Raw genomic sequence first — 20,787 nt, 5'->3', positions numbered from 1 at the left:
TGGAAGAATAGAATTCCATATATGTATATATATATATATATATATATATATATATATATATATATATACACACACACACACATGTGTGTATGTATGTATACATATGTGTGTATGTATGTATACATATGTGTATCACATTTTCTTTTTTGTTGGTCATGGGACTTGAACTCTGTGCCTGGGCACTGTCCCTCAGCTCTTCAGCTCAAGGCAAGTGCTCTACCACTTGAGCCACAGTGCCACTTCCAGTTTTCTGGTGGTTTATTGAGGATAAGAGTCTCACAGACTTTCCTGTCTGGACTGGCTTTGAACTGCATTCCTCAGATCTCAACCTCGTGAGTAGCTTGGGTTACACGCGTGAGCCACTGGCCCCCAGCTTTACCACATTTTCTTGATCTATTGATCTACTGAAGGGCGTGTGGGTTGGTTCCATATGTTAGCTATGGTGAATAATGCGGCAATAAACCTAGTTGTGCTGGTAGCTTTAGTATGGCCTTGTTTGTGGTCATTAGGGTAAATGCCCAGCAGGTGATTGCTGGGTCATAGGGGAGCTCTATGTGCCTTTTGAGAACCTTCACTAAAGGGAATTTTTGAATTCAAGATGTTAGTTTTCCTTAGTTATGGCCTTTAGCTGCTTAGTGATTAAGATTTTAAACCAAGCTGGTTTGCCTGACTAAGTGTTTAAATTATAGTATTCTGGAGTGGAAGTGGTAGTGTTGGTCTGGGATTTGGGAAGTAGATATGTGTGCTAACATTGCCAGTCATGTTTGTTCAGGCATTTAGATTTATTGGCTATGTAGTTGTTCCATAGGGTCTCATTCCCCTCTCTCCTTTCTTTCTTCAAGATCTGTAAGTAATGGACTAATTGCTGTGAAATTTGGGAGCTTCACCTATGCTACAACTGAAAAAGTCAGAAGAAAATAACGCCCAAGCCTGATTTGGGACAGAAGCATGTGTGATGTATGTGTAGTCAGTGCTATGTCAGATGTGCTGTCAATAAAGGGGCTCTGTCATTTGTAGGGGGGCAGATTTTCTTTTACTTTGATTCTTGTTAGCTCTGTTCACTCAGTTATATATAAGGTATAACTCATGAAATTTTCACAGGCTTAAGGCCTAGCCATTTATGTTCAGAGTTTTCTAGAACAGTGATAAAATGTCACAGATCATTTTGTTTGATCTGATGATTACTTATTTTGTTATAACTAGTTATATTTGTGAAAATTGATATAAAAGTATAAACTGATAAGGTGTTTTGTCATTGCAGGGAATATCACCTATGGTTTTATTTTGTTTTTGCTTAGTGTCAGCATGTTATGTGGTTATGATCATTTCTGATATAACAAAATGCATCTCACTTCCAGCAACTACAGCTGTTTAGATGCCCAGTTTTATGATGATGAAACTGTAACAGTCATTCTTAAAGACACCATGGGACGTGAAGGAAGAGACAGACTCTTGGTCCAGTTGCCATTGTCGTTTGTGTATAACAGTGAAGATGCTGCAGAGTATCAATTCACTAGAACTTATGCCACAAGGTAACTAACTACCTTAGTGGTATAGGGTCTGTGTGGTTAAAGTTAGCTTTAGTTTTTTAAAGGTAGGATCTCAAAAAGAGCTGAAGTGTGGCTCAAGTGGTACAGTACCAGGTGCTGAATTCAAAACCCAGAACCACCAAAAATTTAAAAAAGAAGTGTCCCATTGTGTATCTCAGGTTGCCTCGCCTTGAAATAACCAGGCTTGTCTCAAATTCATGAAGTTCTTGCATGGTCTCCAAGGTGTTGAGTTGTCAGTCATATGGTACCAGGCTTAGCTTATATTTAGCTATATTTACCATATGCCAAGAATTCCAGTTTCTTACATATGCTAGGCAATGTTTTTTTAGTTACTGGTCTACCCATACAGACAGCTGAGCAGAAAACCTCCTGCTTTGTTTTTTTTTTCTTTGTCCATCATGGGGTTTGAACTCTGGGCCTGAGTGCTGTCCCTCAGTTCTTCAGGTCAAGCCTAGCACTCTGCCACTTGAGCCACAGTGCCACTTTGGGTTTTGTGGTGGTTTATTGGAGAGAAGAGTTTCACAGTCTTTCCGGCATGGACTGGCTTTGAACCATGATCCTCCTGAGTAGCTAGGATTACAGGAATGAGCCACCAGTGCCTGCCTGGCTTCCTACTTTGTATTTTTAAAATCCGAACTTCATACAACACACTGAAACCCACCAAACACTGTTAGGAAAGATGAGGAGGAGACTAATTGCTATTAAATTTAGGAGGATCATCTACCCCACAACTGAAAAAAATCAGAAGGTAAGTCTTCCTTCATGCTACAAAGTCTTCCCAAATGTTACAAATTTCCTAATGTTACAATTGTATGTTACCTCAAAAATTAAAAAACGGGAAAAAATGTGCCGACTTTAATCATTGTCTTGTCCCTTGCTTTAATATTAAACTAGGATTTTTTGCTAGAATAAGATGAGGAATTATTTGGAATGGAGAAGAGGACTTCATTTGAGTTATGTTTTAAAGGATAGCATTAACTTTAGTTTGTTGTCACTAATAATTATAAACTTGCCTTTAGTGTTTTCCAGAATTGGGACCCCAGTTCCATTGCAGAGTCTATAGTCAGTTCTAGGAGATAGTTTTAGTTGCTTGAGGATTTAAAGTAATGAGATTCCTTCTCTAATTTAAAAACATGAGCATCTGCTCTCCTTGAAAGGGAATTGAGGACTGGGTGCATAGCTCAGTTGTGCAAGGCTTGAATTTAATCTCTAGTACTGTATCCTCCCTCCCCATCACCCAAAAAACAAAGGGCACCAAGACCTTACTAAAATGAAGCCAAGGCTCTGTGGAATGTAGTATTTTTACAGACTGTCTTGTCACCTGGGAATGGAGTGTGGGTGGGAGTAGGACCCCAGTTGCCCCAAACCCCTCCTCTAGTGAATGTGGGAGGTGGAGGTCCTGTTTGATTCCTGGGCTGGTTTTTCCTCCAGGCTAGATGAACAAAGCAGTGTTATTCCCACATGCACCCTGCACTTTGAGAAGCACTGGCGGTTACTGGAGAGCATGAAAGCTCAGTACGTTGCTGGGAATGTTTTTCACAAAGTGTCCTGTGTGGTGAGTATGGCTTTGTTTCTATGCAGCATCCTATGAGTACTCAAGCATGTCATCTCCAAGGCTCATTCTCTGCTTGTCATTCTGTCCCTTGGTTTCAGTTAACTGAGCAAGCAGCAGGCTAGTTATTTTGTTTTCTTGTTTGGAGAAACTTTGAGTAATTAAGAGCAATTTCAGAGCGAGGTGCTGGTGGCTCACGCCTGTAATCGTAGTTACTGAGGAGGTTGAGATCTGAGGATCTTAGTTTGAAGCCAGCCCAGGCAGGAAAGTTCAAGAGGCTCTTATCTCCAATGAATTACAGAAAAAGCCAGAAGTGGCTCTGTGGCTCAAGTGGTAGAGTGCTCACCTTGAACAAAAGGATAGCACCCAGGCCCAGAATTCAAGCCCCAGGACTGGCAAAAATAGTTTGGCTTCTAAGTTACATAAATTCACCATGTGCTGTGTGGAGATCCTTTTATGTAAAATGAAGGTGGAATTGGGTGATTTTATAGTAAATTGTTAAAAATATAACTTTCCTATAAATCTATACTTTGCTTAAAGCTTCTGATTTCTGCTTCGTTTTATAAAATTTGTTTGCAAAGCCATTAGTTAGAAAATTGTTAATGTAACTCCTGACACCAGTGGCTCATACCTATAATTCTAGCTGCTCAGGAGCTGTGGCTCCACTAGAACGCTATGAGCAAAAGATGCTCAGGCCCCATGTTCAAGTCCCAGTTCCAGGTGCATGTGCGCTTTCACACACACACACACACACACACACACACACACACACACACACACACACACACATTAATGTGCCTTTTCTTTAGTTAAGTTCAAGTCTCCATCATGTAAGAGTATTTGAAATGGACATCGATGATGAATGGGAGCTGGATGAGTCTCAGATGAAGAGAAGGAAGCCAGTGGTAAGCCTGTGAAGATCAAGGAGGAAGTGCTGTCCGAGTCAGAGACAGAGGCCCACCACGCCTCTGCTGATGCTCCAGCCCCAGAGATAGTCGTCAAAGTGGAGAAGCTTGACCCTGAACTGGACTCATAATCCAACTTGCCATTGTTTATTACATGTTACTGTGGCAGCCTTTGGATCACTTGGACCTGACATGAGCCGATGAATCATTGCTCAGTGCAACGTGAATGATTGTTGGCAAGTTCATGATAAGATAAAATTGTTGGAAAGAAGTTGGTGATCATAGCACAGGTGTGGTCCTAGAATGCTCTAAATGGAACTGTGACAAATGTTCTGCTTTCCCATCCCTTTTCTCTCTGTCTCTCAAGTGTCACCAGTCACCACTCCATCTGAGAGTACTCTAGTGCTAGATTGCATAATGTTCAGGTAGATAACCGCCACACAGTTAAAATAAGGGCCTACTTGTTTCTCACACCTAATAGGAACCATGATCAAAACATGAATTCTGTGATTGTTGCAGTTGATCAATGTCTACTCCCTGACAAATGGAGAATAGTTTTCAGCTTGTGGAATACTTGGGATTCAAATATCCAGCCATCTCTCTGCGTTTTCCTTTATTCCCTCACACCATGTCCCTCCATGAATATAGGACTACTAACTTTATTTTAAAAATCCTAGGTGACATCTCATAGGTTTTGACCTCTGTTAAGAGACTTAGCTGGATCTAGAACCAAAGGATTCAGAGATATGGAATCATTCTGTGATGATGGCAGAGCACGGGAGTGGCCCCTATCACCAAGCAGCTGGTATAGAAAGCAATCAGCTTACTCTGACAGTGGAGGGGGCAGGTATGTGACTGGAGATTTTCAGCTCAAAATGCTTGCTTTAGGGCAAGCAGTGGGGTGTCAGGACTTCAAACCTGATCTTCTTATCTTCCCTGATCCGTGGGGGACTTGGATTACTTATTCTGACATTTAAAGGTAACTTCTACCATGAGCTTTCAAGACAGGAGCTTTCAGAAGGTGGTAGTGGTGTCTGTAAGTGCATATTTTGGGCAGACCCCTTGTTAGTATGCCTGGGCTTTGGGAAGGTAGGGTATTAATGCACTTGAAGTACATCTGACTGCAGTCTGGATTCAAATAATCCTTACCTGAGCTCTGCAGTGAGTTAGCGATCACATGTTTATGATGGGATTTGTCTTGTGAACCAGACAATGGCCTGTTGAATGTGAGGGGTGATGGACTTGGACTCTGTACTCCCCAGGAGAGACCTCTGTGCTTTTACATGTGCATCATGACTGGTTTTGCGCTTCAGACACTGGTTCCTTTTCTATATCTTCATGGCCAGTATAGCTTGAGCTCTATTTCCAACAGCTATGTGGCTCTTGGTGGGCTTGTGTGTAGGGTAGACTTGAGGTGTACGCAGGTGATTCTGAACCCCAGGACAAAGATCAGTTATATATAACTCCAAGGAGGCATTGAGACTGCCCTTCAGAGTAGAAGATACTTGCAGGAGATATGTATCTCAGTTCCCATAGTGAGGTCCTGGGGACCTCATCTAGCATAAAAACATTGCAGGCCTGAACTTGGGGGGAAAGAGAGCATGATGGACATAGATAAGATACCACTCTGTGGTCACCATCATCAGCATGCCTAGCGGGAAATGGAAAACACAACATGTTTAGTATACCTCAGTCTGTACCCAGATTCTCCAGGTTATAGGCCATGGCAGAGAGGAAACAGTGAATAGCAGGTGCTTCTCTCTAGACGAAGGCTTCTACAGGGGCTCTCTTGTGAATTGCTTTACTGTGCAGAGTTGTTAGAAATATTCAAGCACTAACTTTTGCCCCTGTATGATGCCAGAGTCTTGAAGTGAGCATGCTTATCTGTGTCAAAACTGCAAACTAGCTCACAAGTATTTAAGTTCTTGAATGACTTTGAGCTGGAAGATTCTTCATTGTTACAGATGTCCCTGGCATGATGGGAAGTTCCAAAGTCCCCCTTCACTACGGCACTGTGTTTGTCGGAATCCCCCGCCTCCCCAGCATGAAGAGGGAAATTTTCTTCTCACGTGGTTACATTTTTACTGGCTTGCAAATTATAGCCAGGCAGATAATACTACCTATAGTTTTTCCAAGGAATACCTGTTTGGTATTTTTATCTCATGGAGCCTTCAATAAATGGGTGCTTGAAACGTGTGCAACTTTCCCCCCATGATCTGTAACTTTTGGAAATGTCCCCTAAATTTGGGCACTGGGAGTTTACTTTGTGTTCCCCTTCAGACCAATATTGCTCATGGCTGATGTGATGAAAATGTACTCATGTCTCCACTGTATGTGTCACACATTCTGGATGTCTTACAGCAAGGGGAAAGATGGTATCCCACAGGAAATGATCTAGGTAATTCTCATTCTGCTTGTATTGTCAGGTGCATGCTGAGTGAGACAAGTGTATCCCCATGATACCTTGCTATGTCTGAATCTATGTCTGAATCTTTGGTGGGTGACCAAAGGAAATTGACTTGCTACAGGCCTCACATGGCCAAATTATAAGCCCTAGTATCCTCATGGGGATTTGGGCTGGGAGCTCATTCAAAATTTCTTGATGGGGTTTCAGGGGTACTTGGGAAGGCATGGGCTGGGACTCTTTGGAGGTAAATGTGGAATCTCTCCACCAGCATTACAGGCAGGTCTTCAGGAAGACTTGTCTCTGCTTTTCAGGCCCCTCAACTGATTGAATTGGGCCCCTCAATGCTAAAATGATCTTTCCAAAAAATCAACTGATTGATGACACTGATCACTTCTCCAGGTACTAATCCACCTTAGACCAGTGTTTGGTTAGAGTTTGGGAACTGTATCCACAACCAACAAATAAAATTGGTCATCATGGAAATACAGTGATCTGTTTTCTGGAGAACCTAGTCTCTGAAGAGAAGACAGATCTGTTTTACGGTGTGACTCTTCTGTATAGCTGCATTTCGAACTCTCCAGTTACTTAGTTACCAGGACACTGTGACCAGAGCAGAAGTTAAAAATCCCAGTAGGTCTCCGACCTCTCGAGCAGCATCTCAGAATACTTGCACAGAATGAACTAGCTTCTGGTATCTAGGTGTGTGTACAGTGTATTTCCAGTTGTCCTGTGAATTATCCCGTATTGCTATAGCCAATGCCATTTCTAGAGGCATCTATGGATCTAGACCTATAGATGATACAGTAAAGTTTCAGTGGTAGATATTTAACTTATCTAGCATACGGTTGGGCATCTTTATTTTTTTATATGATTAGTAGTTGTCTAGCTCTTAGGTGGTTAATGTTATATGGCCTTGGTAATTACCATGTGAGTAATTTCAGAACCAAGGAAGTAAGTTCTGTGCCTCCCTAGTGATCATATCTGGTTTGTATACTTCAGTCAGTCTTCTGTACCTTGCACATGTCTCTGGTCTACAGAAGTTAGCTGTTGACTGTAGGCAGACCATTAAGAGTTCTGGAATCATCACTTCAAAGATGAAGACTGACCAGGGGTGAGCCCTTGGAATGTGTGAAGATAGATCCAAGCACCAGCTTGGCCCAGGGATGAATCTTTCCTTCCCATTGCAATTATTTTTGGAGTACTGGTGAAATGCAATGGGTTTAAACATTCTGCTCAACTAATGTGGGGTTTCTTGCTGGTCTCCTGTACCTGTGCCTGACCTCTTGCCAGAGTGGGAAGTTCTCTAGTCATTTCCCTCTGGGAGATACTGCTAGTCATTCTCAGTGCAAAACCTAAGTGAGCTGTGTTAGGCCTTGGTGACATGGACTTCTTTCTGGGCGAATCCTATTCTTCTGTGTGTCTCCAGGAAATGTTGGCTTGAAAAGTATTTTTGTAATCTTACCCATGGCCATTCTGTGTCCTGCTGGTTCCACTCCTGAGATAGAAACAGAGTGAGGCTTGCTGGATCTATTTCCTATCCTTTTAGGAAGGTCTATAAGGTGAATTGCAGTTTCCTGGCAAAATATGAAGCAGTAATTGCAGGCTAGCTTTGATAAGTACTGATTGATGTTGCTGATTATTAGGGCATACTGTTCAATTTGTTGTGCTCCCAGTAGGCAGAGGAAACAACTTGAACTATCCAAGAATGGACTAGTGACCTTCTCTTCGGTATCAAAAGACAGGAGTAGGCCCAGAGAGGCCGGTCTGTATTCAGGCAGTCTGTAGACATATGTGGTGTCTATAGATGGTCTCATATCTGATTTTACTTAAGGTGTGGTCTTGCTGTTATCGGCATCATAGAACCTTCTCTCTGTCTAAAAATACCTTCTAGATGAAATTCTTATCCTATGACTGAAGAATAGACCACTGTAGCTGGAGGAAGTGTGTGCGTGGGGGGGGGGTAGATGCATGCCTAAGCTGGCTGTGATGTCAGCTTCTAGGGATAGGTCATGTAGATGTTAAAATGTGGGCCATTTGATACATTTCTTTTCAGTGGTAGGGCTGGGGAGGCCCAGTGCCTGCTAGGGTGACATAGCCTGGGTGGGATCTGTGTCTTAAGTGCTTGTAGATCTCTCTGAAAGAATGAAGATCTCTTGTGTCTCAGGATGGTTGGTATACTCTACTCTGTCCCTGGAATGGGTGACTTGTATGGTGGTTTAGTCTTCTAAATGCCTAGATTATACATAAACAGTGTACACCATAAGCTATGAGGGAGGAGATGTCTACTAAGAATAAATATCTACCACAGCATTGTAAAACACTTCTCCTGGTTTAAAGGTCAGATGCAATTGCCATTCCAGTGAGAGGCAGTTGAATGATCTCAGTGTGGTACCTTATGGAGAGTTTGGAGTCTGTGTCATTTGCTGACAGAACCAGAGTGGGAAGTCTGAGTATGGACTCATTGGGTGCCCAAATGCAAAGCTGTCTGAGTGCTAGGCAAGTCACCCTGTCTACTTGACAGTAAGTACATCCCAGGTTCTGGCCTTGGCAGACCCTACTTTAAGTTACGATAATCCCGTAATTCCCTCTGTCTCTTCAGACTTACTTGTGTTTCATCTTCTGGGCTCTGACAAGCCAGCCAATCCAATGGCTATTAGTATACATGATTGACTATCCTTATGTTAGACTGTTTCTCTTAACAAAAGATGAAGTATATCTTTGCTCATTGGGTGGACTTTGAATAACTGTTTTGGGTGCCTTCTAAGAAGCCACAATATCATAGCAGCTCATTTTTGGTTTTATTTTACACTGAGCCAATCTATTTAACAGGACTCTTCCTCCTTGTCATAGAAATATCATCATGAGTCCAAAGGTGAAGACTGAGATCTGATATCCGGGTCATTGGGAATCTGAGCTGCCTGTTCTTGAAATTTAAATGACAGATTTGCTACTTATAGTAGTTGTATTCATTGGAGCTCCCAATAGTCAGGAAAAGAGAGAATGGTTTGTCAGGTATACCTTTCCTACTGATTCCTGCATGGACCTCCTTCCAGTATTGTCCCCTTTACTCTGTCAAACCCCATGAGAGTTAGGGCAGAAAGTAAAGGTAAAAGACCAGTTATCTTTTGCTCCTTCAGACTGACCCCTAGTTTCTGAGCTCACTCGAAGATGTCTTCGAGCAGTATTCCAAAATGTCATGTGTGCTATAAATATCTTCAAAACTGGAGGGTCCTTTGACTTTGTGGTAAAGGAAGAAAATGCATCCTTGTTACTTAGGTGGAAGTCAGAAGTGATATTTCTGTGTACTTTAGGCATCTAAAACCATCACTAAAGATAATAGGGCTCCAAGGCTTTCCTTGTAGCTCTATCTCCCATAATGTAGCATCTAGGTGCTTTTCAGAGCACTTGCTACTTCCTCATCCTAAAATCTAACTGCTGCAGTGTCAGTAACATGTTCTGTGGTATACTAATGATCAGTGATTTTTCTATTGACCATGTTGGGACAGGGAACAAGAGAGCTGGGTGAAACTGAGGCCTCACCTAAGGCCTATTGGCCTTCCCATAAAAACACCAAAGTAACAGTCACTGAGGAATAAGAGAAGGTATTGTCCATATTTATTGATATGTAGTAAAAGGCAGGGAGGATGGTAGTGCTCAAGGTTTCTTGGGCATGACAGCTATGAAAGCTTAATATGGGCTAGTATCTGCCTTTCAGCAAGAGACTCCAAATTCTGAACTGGAAAAAACCTGGTAAAATGCCAAGGGGGACTTCCCTTCTGCACTTAGCTTCTTTTTGTGCATCTCTTCCAATAGTTACCTTGAACCACCTTTTGAATGAACTTCCTCGTTCTAGATGGCCATAAAGGAAATGCAAGTCAAGACAATATTAAAATTCCCTTTCGCTTCAGTCAGAATGACAAGAATTGAATATGATTTGGGGTGTGTGTGTAGGGAGGAATTTGGTAATAGTGGGAATGTAAATTAGTATGACCACTATAGAAGACAGTATGAGATTCCCCAAATTAAGAACAGAACCATTGCAAATCAGGATAGAGTAAAGGCACCTGCCCACACGTTCGTTGCAGTACTCGCAATAGCCAAGTTATAGAAGCAGCCCAGGTGCAAAAGGATCAAGAAAATATGTGTGTATATTTATATATCTTTATATAGATTGCCACTGACACCCTTGACTGCACTTGTGCTTATTACCTTGTACCTCCTCAGAATGAAAGCTTGATCTACATTTCATCTGGTGCAAAGCGTTTCCTGGACTAAATTGGGCTTGAAATATATGGAATATACTAAGCCTGTTCCTGAGGGGATTTTGCATTGTACAAGCTGACACATACTGTGAATGTGAGAGAAATTCTTCAACTACAGTCCCTACACTCACAATGGAAGGAGTGACCTTATAGTTAACATCAGCTTCTTAAACTTCCCGAAGCAGACTGGGTACTTCCTGCAGTCATCCCGTGGCTCATGACTAGTTTGGGTGAAGGGCAGACTCAAGGTGAGAAAGGCATCTCTCAATTGACGAAGATAAACTGTGTCCCCTTAGGAAGGAATCTTGAATGCCCTTCTGGGTGGGCAACTTTCTTCACCATGGGTCAAATTGCCCCTGCTCTAATTTTCCTGTGCCTATTTTGAACTACCTGAGACTTGAACAGAATTATCTTGAAGTAGTTGTACAAAGGGGTTTCAATTCCACTTGTAAGTTTGAGTAAAATGCTTCTTGGACAATTAGTCCCCTTCATCACTCTCCTCCATCTCTCCCTCCCACTCCTTTCTGTGCTATTGAAAGAATGCCTGTGTGTAGCATTGGTTTTGTTCAGGAAGTACCACACTTGGTTGAGTCCTTTAACTTTACTGATGTTCTCACAATCTCCACTGATGTTCTCACAATCTCCACAGGAGTTTTGACTCCTATGTTATCAAGAATCAGAGTGGATATTACCTAAAGTGCCACATGGGATGAGGCTAAACCAAACTGCAGCAAGTCAGAACACTGGTGCCTCTTCAGGTATGTCCTATACCTAATTTCAGACATTGGAAGCTCCAGGTCAACGGTAGATTACAATGCTGTTTTCATGGTAGCTGCCTTCCATTTTCTTCAGGAAATTTTTAATCTTTTGCAGGCTGTAGAAATTGCCTGGGAGGCAAATTGGCAGGATCTACCGATAACCTGCTATTGATGCTGCCATTTGCAGACTTGAGGAATTTCTTTTCTCTGAATAGTCTGGTTGGTATTAAGCTGGGGCAGAATCTGGTATCTATGGCTATGGAGATTTTAATTCTGAGTAATCCTGGTAACATTAAACACACTGCAACCCGACTTCTGTATAACAAGTGAGTGTTTTTGATAACACAAGTCATTCTGTAGGAAACCAGAGCTGTCAGCCTGAGGTGCTCCTTTCTGAGAAGCTGGCAAAGAGCACTTCGGATACAGACAGCCAATAATCAGGTCCCTCCTCCTCACTTTGGAGTGACATGCCATTTGGTCAGTCACAACCATAAATGGTAAGAGGACCCCCTCAAGGTAGCTGACCTTGTTTGGTCAGCTGCAGCTACATGGTGGAAATGACAGGTCCCTTATCTACCATTTGGGCAGCTACCAAATTCTCAGCCACCATTATGAAGTCCTCTGCTCATATGGCTGCATGAATTTGCCCACATCTAGCATCTCCAGATGGTAAAAATCACCCCAGACAAAGACAGGTGAGAGAATTAGGCTTGTCTGTGTCCTTGTGGGTTTCTGGGCTGGTACTTTCCAAAGCTACTTTATTAAGAACAGATGTATAGTACATTGAGTTGGAGATTGCACATTAGCTGCTGTGTCAGTGACTTAGACTCTGGTTCCTACCTGTATAATAAACTGACCTGGGCTTCACTCATAACAGAATATGGACTAGTTGCTCCATAGTGGTATGCTGCTGGGGTCTTGAATTCTAGGATGTCGACTTTTCTCCTGTGGATTTCTGGATTACTTCATAGATCCTTAGTTTCTCTGTCACTCAAGACTCTGGGAATATACCAGACAAACTGCCTGAGTGATCTTGAAATATCATTCCAAGTGGGTGCTTGACTATGCATTGGGGTAAAGATTTTCTTGTCATTATGGATAAGAACAGAAGACTAAGGTAGCCTTGAAGGACAACTCACAGTTCCTTATGGGGCTAGGTATAGCTTCAACAGCAAATGAATTGCAGGTCATTGACAAAGCCTTTTTATTCTATTGAGATTACACGTATTTTCTACTGAAAAGGTGCCTCATCTTGGCTTGGGGTCTATTAGAATATGGGCCATCCTTGGAAGAGCTGCCTATCATCGCAGTACTCATCCAGATACCAGGAAAGAAGGATCTTTTTTTCCAGAGGAAACAATGTGCAGTGTCCATGGATGAAAGCTTGATAGTTCTCTGGCTGTGTCTTCCAGTATTTGGTGAGAAGTGTAGGCATGCCACTGCTTTGAGGACTGAGCACACTTCTTTCCAGGATTTTCAGAGTGTGTCTGTATCCTTGTTTTAACCTGTCTTCCTGATTTGCACAGGGAAATGCCTTGTATTGCATCTAAAGGAAAAGCAGACAGGAAGTGGGCAGAGATTCTCTGGCTGTCTTGATCTAGTTCCTTGTTTGTCTAGAAGGAAGTTTTGTGGTTAGGTCAAACTGTTGACCTTTCTGAACTCTCTTGTCCTTTTGGCTTGATAGCAGACATTATCCCTGAATTTTAATTGCGAAGGGAACATTACCACCTGATTCTGCTTAGGTGGCCCACGTTGATCAGTGAAGTTTCACTTGGGCACCAGGAGTTGTTGAATGATTCTGGGTCACAACGTTTTTAGGAACACCTTCCTGGGTATAGGTTGTTGACATGACACTGTCAGTGACCAGATGTGGTGGGTCATTGAATCTCTCCTAAATATTTGTGATCCTGACTAGAGGCTTTCGATACAAGTGCATATGTCCCTTCTGTATTCCTCTTAGCAATATGTAGCAGATCATCTTGGCCAAAGTCAAAGCACTTCTGGGTTCAGAATCTAAGATCCAGTAGTCCTAGACACCTGTGATATTGGGGAAAAAAGGAGACACTTTGTGATAATTCTAAGAAAAAAGTGCTCAGAGCAAATAGTGGGAAAGAAACTTGCTTCTGCAGTTGTATGCTGTTCTCTCCATAGATACTTTTTTTGGAGGGGGGCTGTGATTCTTCCACATCAAGAAACTTAGAAATCCTAAGCTGTATTCCTATGCATCCTTCTGTTATATGGGAAACTGATTGTGAGATACACAGAACCCATGTTTTGAGAGGTTGAATTGTGCGTTTTTATTAGAAAGCCAGTAATGCAAATGGACCTGTGTCCTCCAAAGAACTTGCAGCCTCCAGTACATTTAATACTCTTGGGAAACTGAGATATGAGGGTACTGAGCTATGAAGGTACTAAAGAAAGAGCAGAAAACAATCTCCACAGACCAGATGAACTCTAATGGAGTGTTGAAGCAGAGGTAGAGAGGCTTAGCTAGGGTCACGGTTAGGGGGCAGGTTCCCAGGGAGGTTGAGAGTTCAGAGTCTTGCAAGTTCATGGCACAGGTCTGGCAGGTTCCGGGACCTATTGTCCAAGTCCCCCACCCCATCTGCCTCGAGGAATTCAGGTGCCAATCACCCAGGGGTGAGGGCAGGGAAGTGGAACCCACCTCCAGAATTTTTGGAAAGTCCACATCATCCACCAAGTTGGCACTGAGGATGAGCTGGCAACACTGAACCGTGTCCATACTTCTAACATTGCAAAGTGTTTGAACTACAAGGTCAAACTACCAATTTGGTAGGATTCTTCAGCCTTTTTAATGCTGACATTTTGGGGCTGGATCTTTATCATGGTAGGTGTCCTCTGTGCACACTGTAGGGCATTTATCAGCAGCTATTGACTAAACTTCCTAAGGACTAGCAGTTTATACCTCCCTGGTATGGCAAAATGAGCTTCAGAAGTTGCAGGACTTGAGTGGTGTTTCAGAGGCCTGTTTGTCTCAGTCATTATCCTTTGGGATTTTATGACTGGCACTTTGGATTCTTTTACTCATGACGATTGAGTTCGAGGCAAATAGCACATGCAAGATGGTTCCCTCCTCAGAGCTGCTGATCTTCCTTGGAGAGTTAGTTTAGTTTGATTCATCCTCTAAGCTAGTGGTCCTTACTGGGGACTTTTTGCATACAGAGACAATGTGTACTCACTAGTCCTTCCACCAGTAACTAGCAGACTAGCTCACTCAAAGGCTAAGCACTGGCGGGTTCAGAATCTAAGCTTCAGTAGTGTTGTCTACCTGAAGCATACTGAAGCTGTGGGAGTTATAAAGGCCACACCTGAATAGCTAGTACTCGGAGCAAGACATTTTTCTTCAGCCCAAATGGTTTGATCATTTCCTTGAAGTATGAGAAGACATAGGTGGAATTCTTCATTAGGATATTACCAGAGGACCAGGGATGTCAGGACATTTGTTGTAAGGACTGTCTTCATGTGATAGAGAAAGAGGCAGGTGATTGGATAACGGGTCAATTGCATTTATTTCTATAGAAAATGCCTATAAATTGCCTATTTTAGCCATAGAATATGAATCTGTGTTGACTTGCCTTGAAAGAGCTAGTAAACCCATAGCAGCTGGTTATCAGGAACTATCTGCCTTGTGTTAGAGCAAGTGGCATGTCTTGTTCTATGATAGGCTCAGTGGCTTTGAGTTGAGACTGAACCCCGAGACTCATCTCAGATTGGATCAAGTAGATTCTATGTAGATACAGATGACTCCAGACATTGTCCTTAAAAATCTGTTTTCTTGATAGCTGTCATATGGTATTCCCCTTATGTTGAGCTGATGTGCAGGTTTTATATGTCCATCCTAGGTTCTGATTATGAATGGGTCAATGAGTACCATTGGGAATAACAGGAGAGGCCAGCCTGGCTAGATGTCTATAACATTGTCTTAGTATCTAGACCCTCATTTGATCTAGAAAAATATGGATGTTTTGGGGGTACTGCTGGTATTATTGGAGCATTATCACACCTAAAATGATCAAAGCTCAGTCTACACAAGCACCAAAGAGATCTGTGGGCTTCACTTGCTGTTAAGAAATAATCATATAGGCTCTTGTCTCATGATGACATCCCTATGTGCAGCCCCAGTGGCTCTCACACATGGCCTGACCTCTATTCTTTGGTGTCACAGGATGTCCCTGTCATCCTGAAGCTGGCTGGAAGGAGGGCTTATGTCTGCTTTGTGTCCTGTCTAGGAGTTGTCCATTGGAAAGATGGACATGCTGATTGCCATGGCTCTGTGGCGATGGGAGTTCAAGTACTGGCTCTTGGGTCTGCCCAATGCTGTGGTTTTGGACAGGAAATCTTTTCTGTGATATGTCTCTGATCTTGAGTGACTGGTAGGAGAACTTTGGGATGTGGTGCTTTGTAAAGGTCGTTGTTCCTTTTCAGTTACTTCAGTAAGGCTGAGTATCTGGAAATTTCCTCATGTACTTGGGCTGAATTACCTATGATGATTTCCATGGGAAGGTCAAGCAGGTTCTCACTAGCAATAAGGTCAGACTAGTATTCATGTGCTGGACAGAATTAACCACATTTTTCCTTTGCTTGTAATGAACAAACTGTGCATCTCTGTCTGATGTTGCACAAAGGGAGTATTGTGAACAGCTTATGGGTTTCTTGGGTTCATGAAGAGTATCGTGTTGGTGGAACTGAGTCTCTTCAGAGAAGTGTCCCCTAGAGTTGTTCATGCTCTTACAGTGAGCAAATCCTCATGATGATGAGCTGCATTACAAGTGCCTTCTGCACTCTGAGGGCCCTATAACCACTGTGAAATGCTTACATGGGGGAAGACATCCAGTTTCCATAAAGAACTTGCTATTTCTCTATAGTCAAAGATGCGGCTGTTGACAGTCTGTTTTGTTTGGATTTTAAGAAAGGTAACAGAAGTATCTTTTCAGCTTCCTGATTCCATGCAGGTGGTGAACCTGCTCTTCAGGGTCTAATGACCTCAGCTCATGTTAGCTGGCAGCAGCCTGGCTGTTGCATTTTCAGGACATTATCAAGCATGTATTCTGTAATGTGCTGCATTGTCAATCTTGTAACCATGTCAGCATCTTGAATTCTGTGTGAAGGGAAAGAATCGTTTCACTTGCAAAGTGCCATTGAAGTATTCCTTAATTTCCTGAATGCTTGAACTATGAAAGGCAGAAGTGACCTTACTGTTCAGAAGCTCTTGAACTAAGATGTCCTACTGATACTGATTGTTGGATAAAACAGGTTTGCAGAGAAAAGGCCGTTGGTTAAGACTGCAGAGCTTGCATTCCTGGGGTCTAAGACTTGTCCTAACACTAAGGAGTAGCCCAGATGGAAAGCATGATGGGAAATAGTCCCTCATCATAACTTGTAAAGACATCATTGTTTGGTCACTGCATTGTACACATTCCTAGAAGAACACAGAACACTAAGCTCACAATTATGTGCAGTGTCCAGAGGACAGCAGTCTATAGCTGAGGGAACTGTTGAATAACAGTTCAAGGAAAATGAGCAAAAGTTGCTTAATCTCTCAACCCCAGAAGCATAAGCCTCAGCAAACTGAGTGTGGCTGTGTTACCTTTGTGAACTCCCTTAATGCCTCCTATTCATGCAAAGTAGCACGGCTTCAAGGAAATAACAAAAGCTGTTGCTCTGAACGACCATGGCTTAGGAACAGATTCAAGTTAGGAATGATAGTCTTCCTTGGCAAAGGGTACTTGAGCTTTTGAAGTCATAAAAAAGTAGGTGGGCACTCCAAAGAGGGATTCTGATAATTGCCTTTACAAGGCCAGAAAATCTATAGGACTTAACAGATTTTGTCTTTACAGGGTGAAGAAATCTTTTACCTAAGTTGGATGTTCTTCAGTAGAAGATCTCTGGCTTTTTCCCCAGAGAACTCTGCTCACAATACTGGTAATCAGAGTTTGAAGGCGCTGCCTGTGGTCCTATGCAGCAAAGACCTCAGAGTATTTGGCCTTTCTGTGTGAAAACTGACAGCTATGTCAGGACCCTTCTACCTCATTAGTGCTGGGCTACCCTTTACCATTGGGACCTGTCCTAAGCATTAGTTTAATTCACATCTTCTGGATAATGGAGGTATATTCCATTGTGACAAAATGTCTATAGACATCTAACTGGTGGAGGGGTGAGTGTTTGCAGAGAACTGGGTGAGATACTTCTGGAGCACCTCTGTGGTAAGACATGCTGCACAGCTCTGGTATGGTGCTAGATGAGGTACTAGAATGTAAGCATTTCCTCTATAAATTAGGAAGGAAAGTCTAATATTCTAGAGAGGATGTGTCAGTTTCTCCACTGAAAATAATTTAGACCCCCTTGGAAATACTTTCTCTAGTTGGGCCTGAGAGTTATTTCCTCTTCCAGTTTCCCATTCACTGCTAATTCTTGTGGAACTTGTTACTCATGTCATGTTTTCTGGACTGGGCTATGCACAAATATACCTACTAAGGGATCTGAATGGCCATGAACTTCATAGCCTTGTGTGGGCTACTTTTGCTCATATCATCTGCCTACAGGATCTAGATAAGAGGTGCTGGGCCTTATTGATGTTTTTCTCTGCCTGAGTGACATGAGAACTGCTTCTTAACTAACTTGCCCAAGCCAGCTTCACAGTTTTTCACTCCTCTCGAGTTGTGGTGCTACATCTGTATTGTGCCAGAGGAGCAAACATCAGGCAACTTGCTTCAGGGAGCTGTTTGATAGTTGTGGGGGCTTCTTAGCACATGTTTGATATACTGGGACTGGGGGGCATTCCTTGCTGGAAAGGGCTTAATTATTACAGTAGCTTCCCCAGCCCCCTTACAAGATATCTGTGGCCTGAGTCGATTTATTTGGACCTCAGAGAATGAGAATGAACCATGAAGTTCTAGTGTTACTAAGAGTTCCCTTCAGGTAGAGACAGATGTCTTTGGACCTGTGCCTCATTGTGAGAAGGTCGAGCATACATTCTTGGTTTGTTGTATGCCTGTAAGTGTTCCCTGAACATTCTGGTTGGAAGAATTCCATCCTGTCTCTCACCAGGACAGGCTACCGTGGCCGGTGATAACAGAAATATGTAACAAACTGGTTGTGTGTAGATGTGAGCTTGGATGCATTTGTCAGACTCCTTGACTGAAATGACACATCTCTCTAGGGTAGGATTTTTCCCTGCCCTGTAACTTCCAGAACATGGCCCAGGTGAGGGCTGCCCTGTGAGAAGGTTTGGGATTCCATGCTCCTTTTTCTGCTGCCGCCTTGGTTGATTGCTATGGAGCTGAAATGTCTTCCTGTGCTAGGCTTACTATATGTGCTGTGCTATTTTGAAGGAGAATGTCTTTTGTCAGGCATGTGATGATTTTTTAAATAAGTTTTTTTATTGGGAAAATACTGTACAGAAGGTTTACAGTTACATTAGAAGGTAATGAGTACATTTCTTATATAAGTACATTTCTTAAATAAGGTTTTTTATCGGGAAAATACTGTACAGAAGGTTTACAGTTACATTAGAAGGTAATGAGTACATTTCTTATCAAGGATTTTTGCCTCCTCCTTTGTTTTTTCCCCTACCATCCTTTCCCTCCCACCTCCACAACTTGTGATGTTTTTATATTAATGCTGCTAGGTGTCTCTTGACTTTCCTATCACAGGATTAGGGCTTCACGTGCTCATCAGGTTGTGTTGCTTTGTGAAACCATTCTCATGTGCTCCACTGTACCCAAACAGAACATGACTCATTCTTGGTGCTGAAAACCCAGCTTTGTATTAAGGACATCTTTTGGAGTCCTCCTTTTCCATTCAGTATGACAGATCTGGTTCCAGGTTTGATGAAAACTTGGAACTCAGTATTCTCCCTTTTAGGATGTGGCTGATTTTTGAGCACATGGCCAGTTCAGGCTCCATTGATCTCACTCCAGCCCTCTAGATGCAGGCTTTATTTGAAACAGGGACTAGTATAGCCAGATCGATTATCAGGCCAGCTACTTCTACCAACACAATTAGCCAGGGGGATCTATGGTCTCTGCTTGGGTGTTGTCACCTCAGCTGTGACCCTCCAAAGTCAGACTTCGCATGGTGTGGATGCTGCTCCAGACTTTTAGCTTGGTTGGTACTTCGGGCACACGAGATGTTGTAATGGTATTGAGAGAATAAAACACAAAATGGCAACAGCCATTTTGAAGGATGGAGGACTGCTGAGGTTAGAAACTGAGGAGCCTTTAGTTCTGGGTGTTTCTAGGACCTGATCATCTACATCAAGGAAAGGGAAGACTTGGTCAGGCTTGAGGTTGTTGCTAAAGACAGCTTCTAGTGAGTACATGGGATATTTAGTGTCTTCCATATTGATCTGTTCCCACTGCTATTCAAAGGGTTATGATTTAGTGCATGGTAGGAGACAATTGCAGCTTCTGGAGGTGGCCCATTCAGTTCAGCTTGGCATAAAATGGTTTGAACCTTATCAGAATGAGGAGGATATTGTCACCTGACTTTGTAATTTTGGACCAATGTTGGCCATTGAAGTTGGCCGATTGAGGCCATTTCATCTGTGCCGTCCAGCACATCTATAGGATTTGCAGGATGGCAGCTATAGAGAGGCATAAAAGATCTCTCCTTACATCAATGTAGCAAGACCCAGTATTGCATTTGATGTTACCTTGCATGAAAGAGAATGATTTTCCAATTACAGTGGAGCATTGTGAAGACTGCAGAAGTACCCTGGTCTACTGAAGCTTAGAATTTGAATCGCCCTTAAAGAAGCCATGGTTGGAAGTGGCACTGTGGCTCAGTGTTAGAGTGCAAGTTTTGAGCAAAAAGAGCTCAGGGGCAGTATAAGCCCTATGACTAACAAAAAAATGCCTTGGTCAGTACCTGTCTGCCTCCAGTTGGGGAAGAGAGACAATAAACACAAATCTCAGCACAGAAAGGGCACCTGATTGGGTCTGGGTCTAGCCTGTGGTGGATGAGTGACTTGGTCCCCTTTGATTTCTAGATGGCATAGAGGTCTCTATAGGCTGAAGAGAGTAGCAGGGAGCACAGTTTTCATGATCAACTCTGATTTGTTTGTCAATTGTTGAAGGCAGCAGTGGCTAGCACAGAAGAGTCTTCAAACTTGGTGTAGAGATAGGCAGGAGGCCTTATCTTGCTGCTCTGACCAAAATCGGTTTTGGCATTTGGTTGTAGAATTCTCTATATTCCTCTCCTGATTTTTAAGTAATATTTCAAAAATTGAAAGGTTTTCTTGGTCTCTGGACAGATTGAAAAGTTGGAATTGTTTAGATTTTCTCTTAAAGAACCAGTTTGTCTATCCCACTACTGAGCTGCTCGGCCTGCCC

At 42.6% G+C, this 20,787-nt stretch overlaps 1 protein-coding gene across 1 annotated transcript in view; it reads left to right on the top strand.

Annotated features, from left to right (window-relative positions):
• LOC138819963 (anaphase-promoting complex subunit 4-like) overlaps positions 1-4,138 on the top strand; it is a 47,454-nt gene extending 43,316 nt beyond the window's left edge. The window contains 5 exon segments of the mRNA XM_070011552.1: positions 843-915; positions 1,357-1,532; positions 2,982-3,105; positions 3,912-3,978; positions 3,981-4,138. Coding sequence (XP_069867653.1) covers positions 843-915; positions 1,357-1,532; positions 2,982-3,105; positions 3,912-3,978; positions 3,981-4,138 — 598 coding nt within the window.
• Positions 4,139-20,787: the final 16,649 nt, after the last annotated feature.

Source organism: Dipodomys merriami, unplaced genomic scaffold, assembly GCF_024711535.1.
Source record: "Dipodomys merriami isolate MVZ:Mamm:240054 unplaced genomic scaffold, mDipMer1.0.p SCAF_839, whole genome shotgun sequence".
Taxonomy (NCBI): domain Eukaryota; kingdom Metazoa; phylum Chordata; class Mammalia; order Rodentia; family Heteromyidae; genus Dipodomys; species Dipodomys merriami.
Note: the sequence above shows the minus strand (reverse complement) of the source record. Positions and strands in the feature narration are given on the sequence as shown.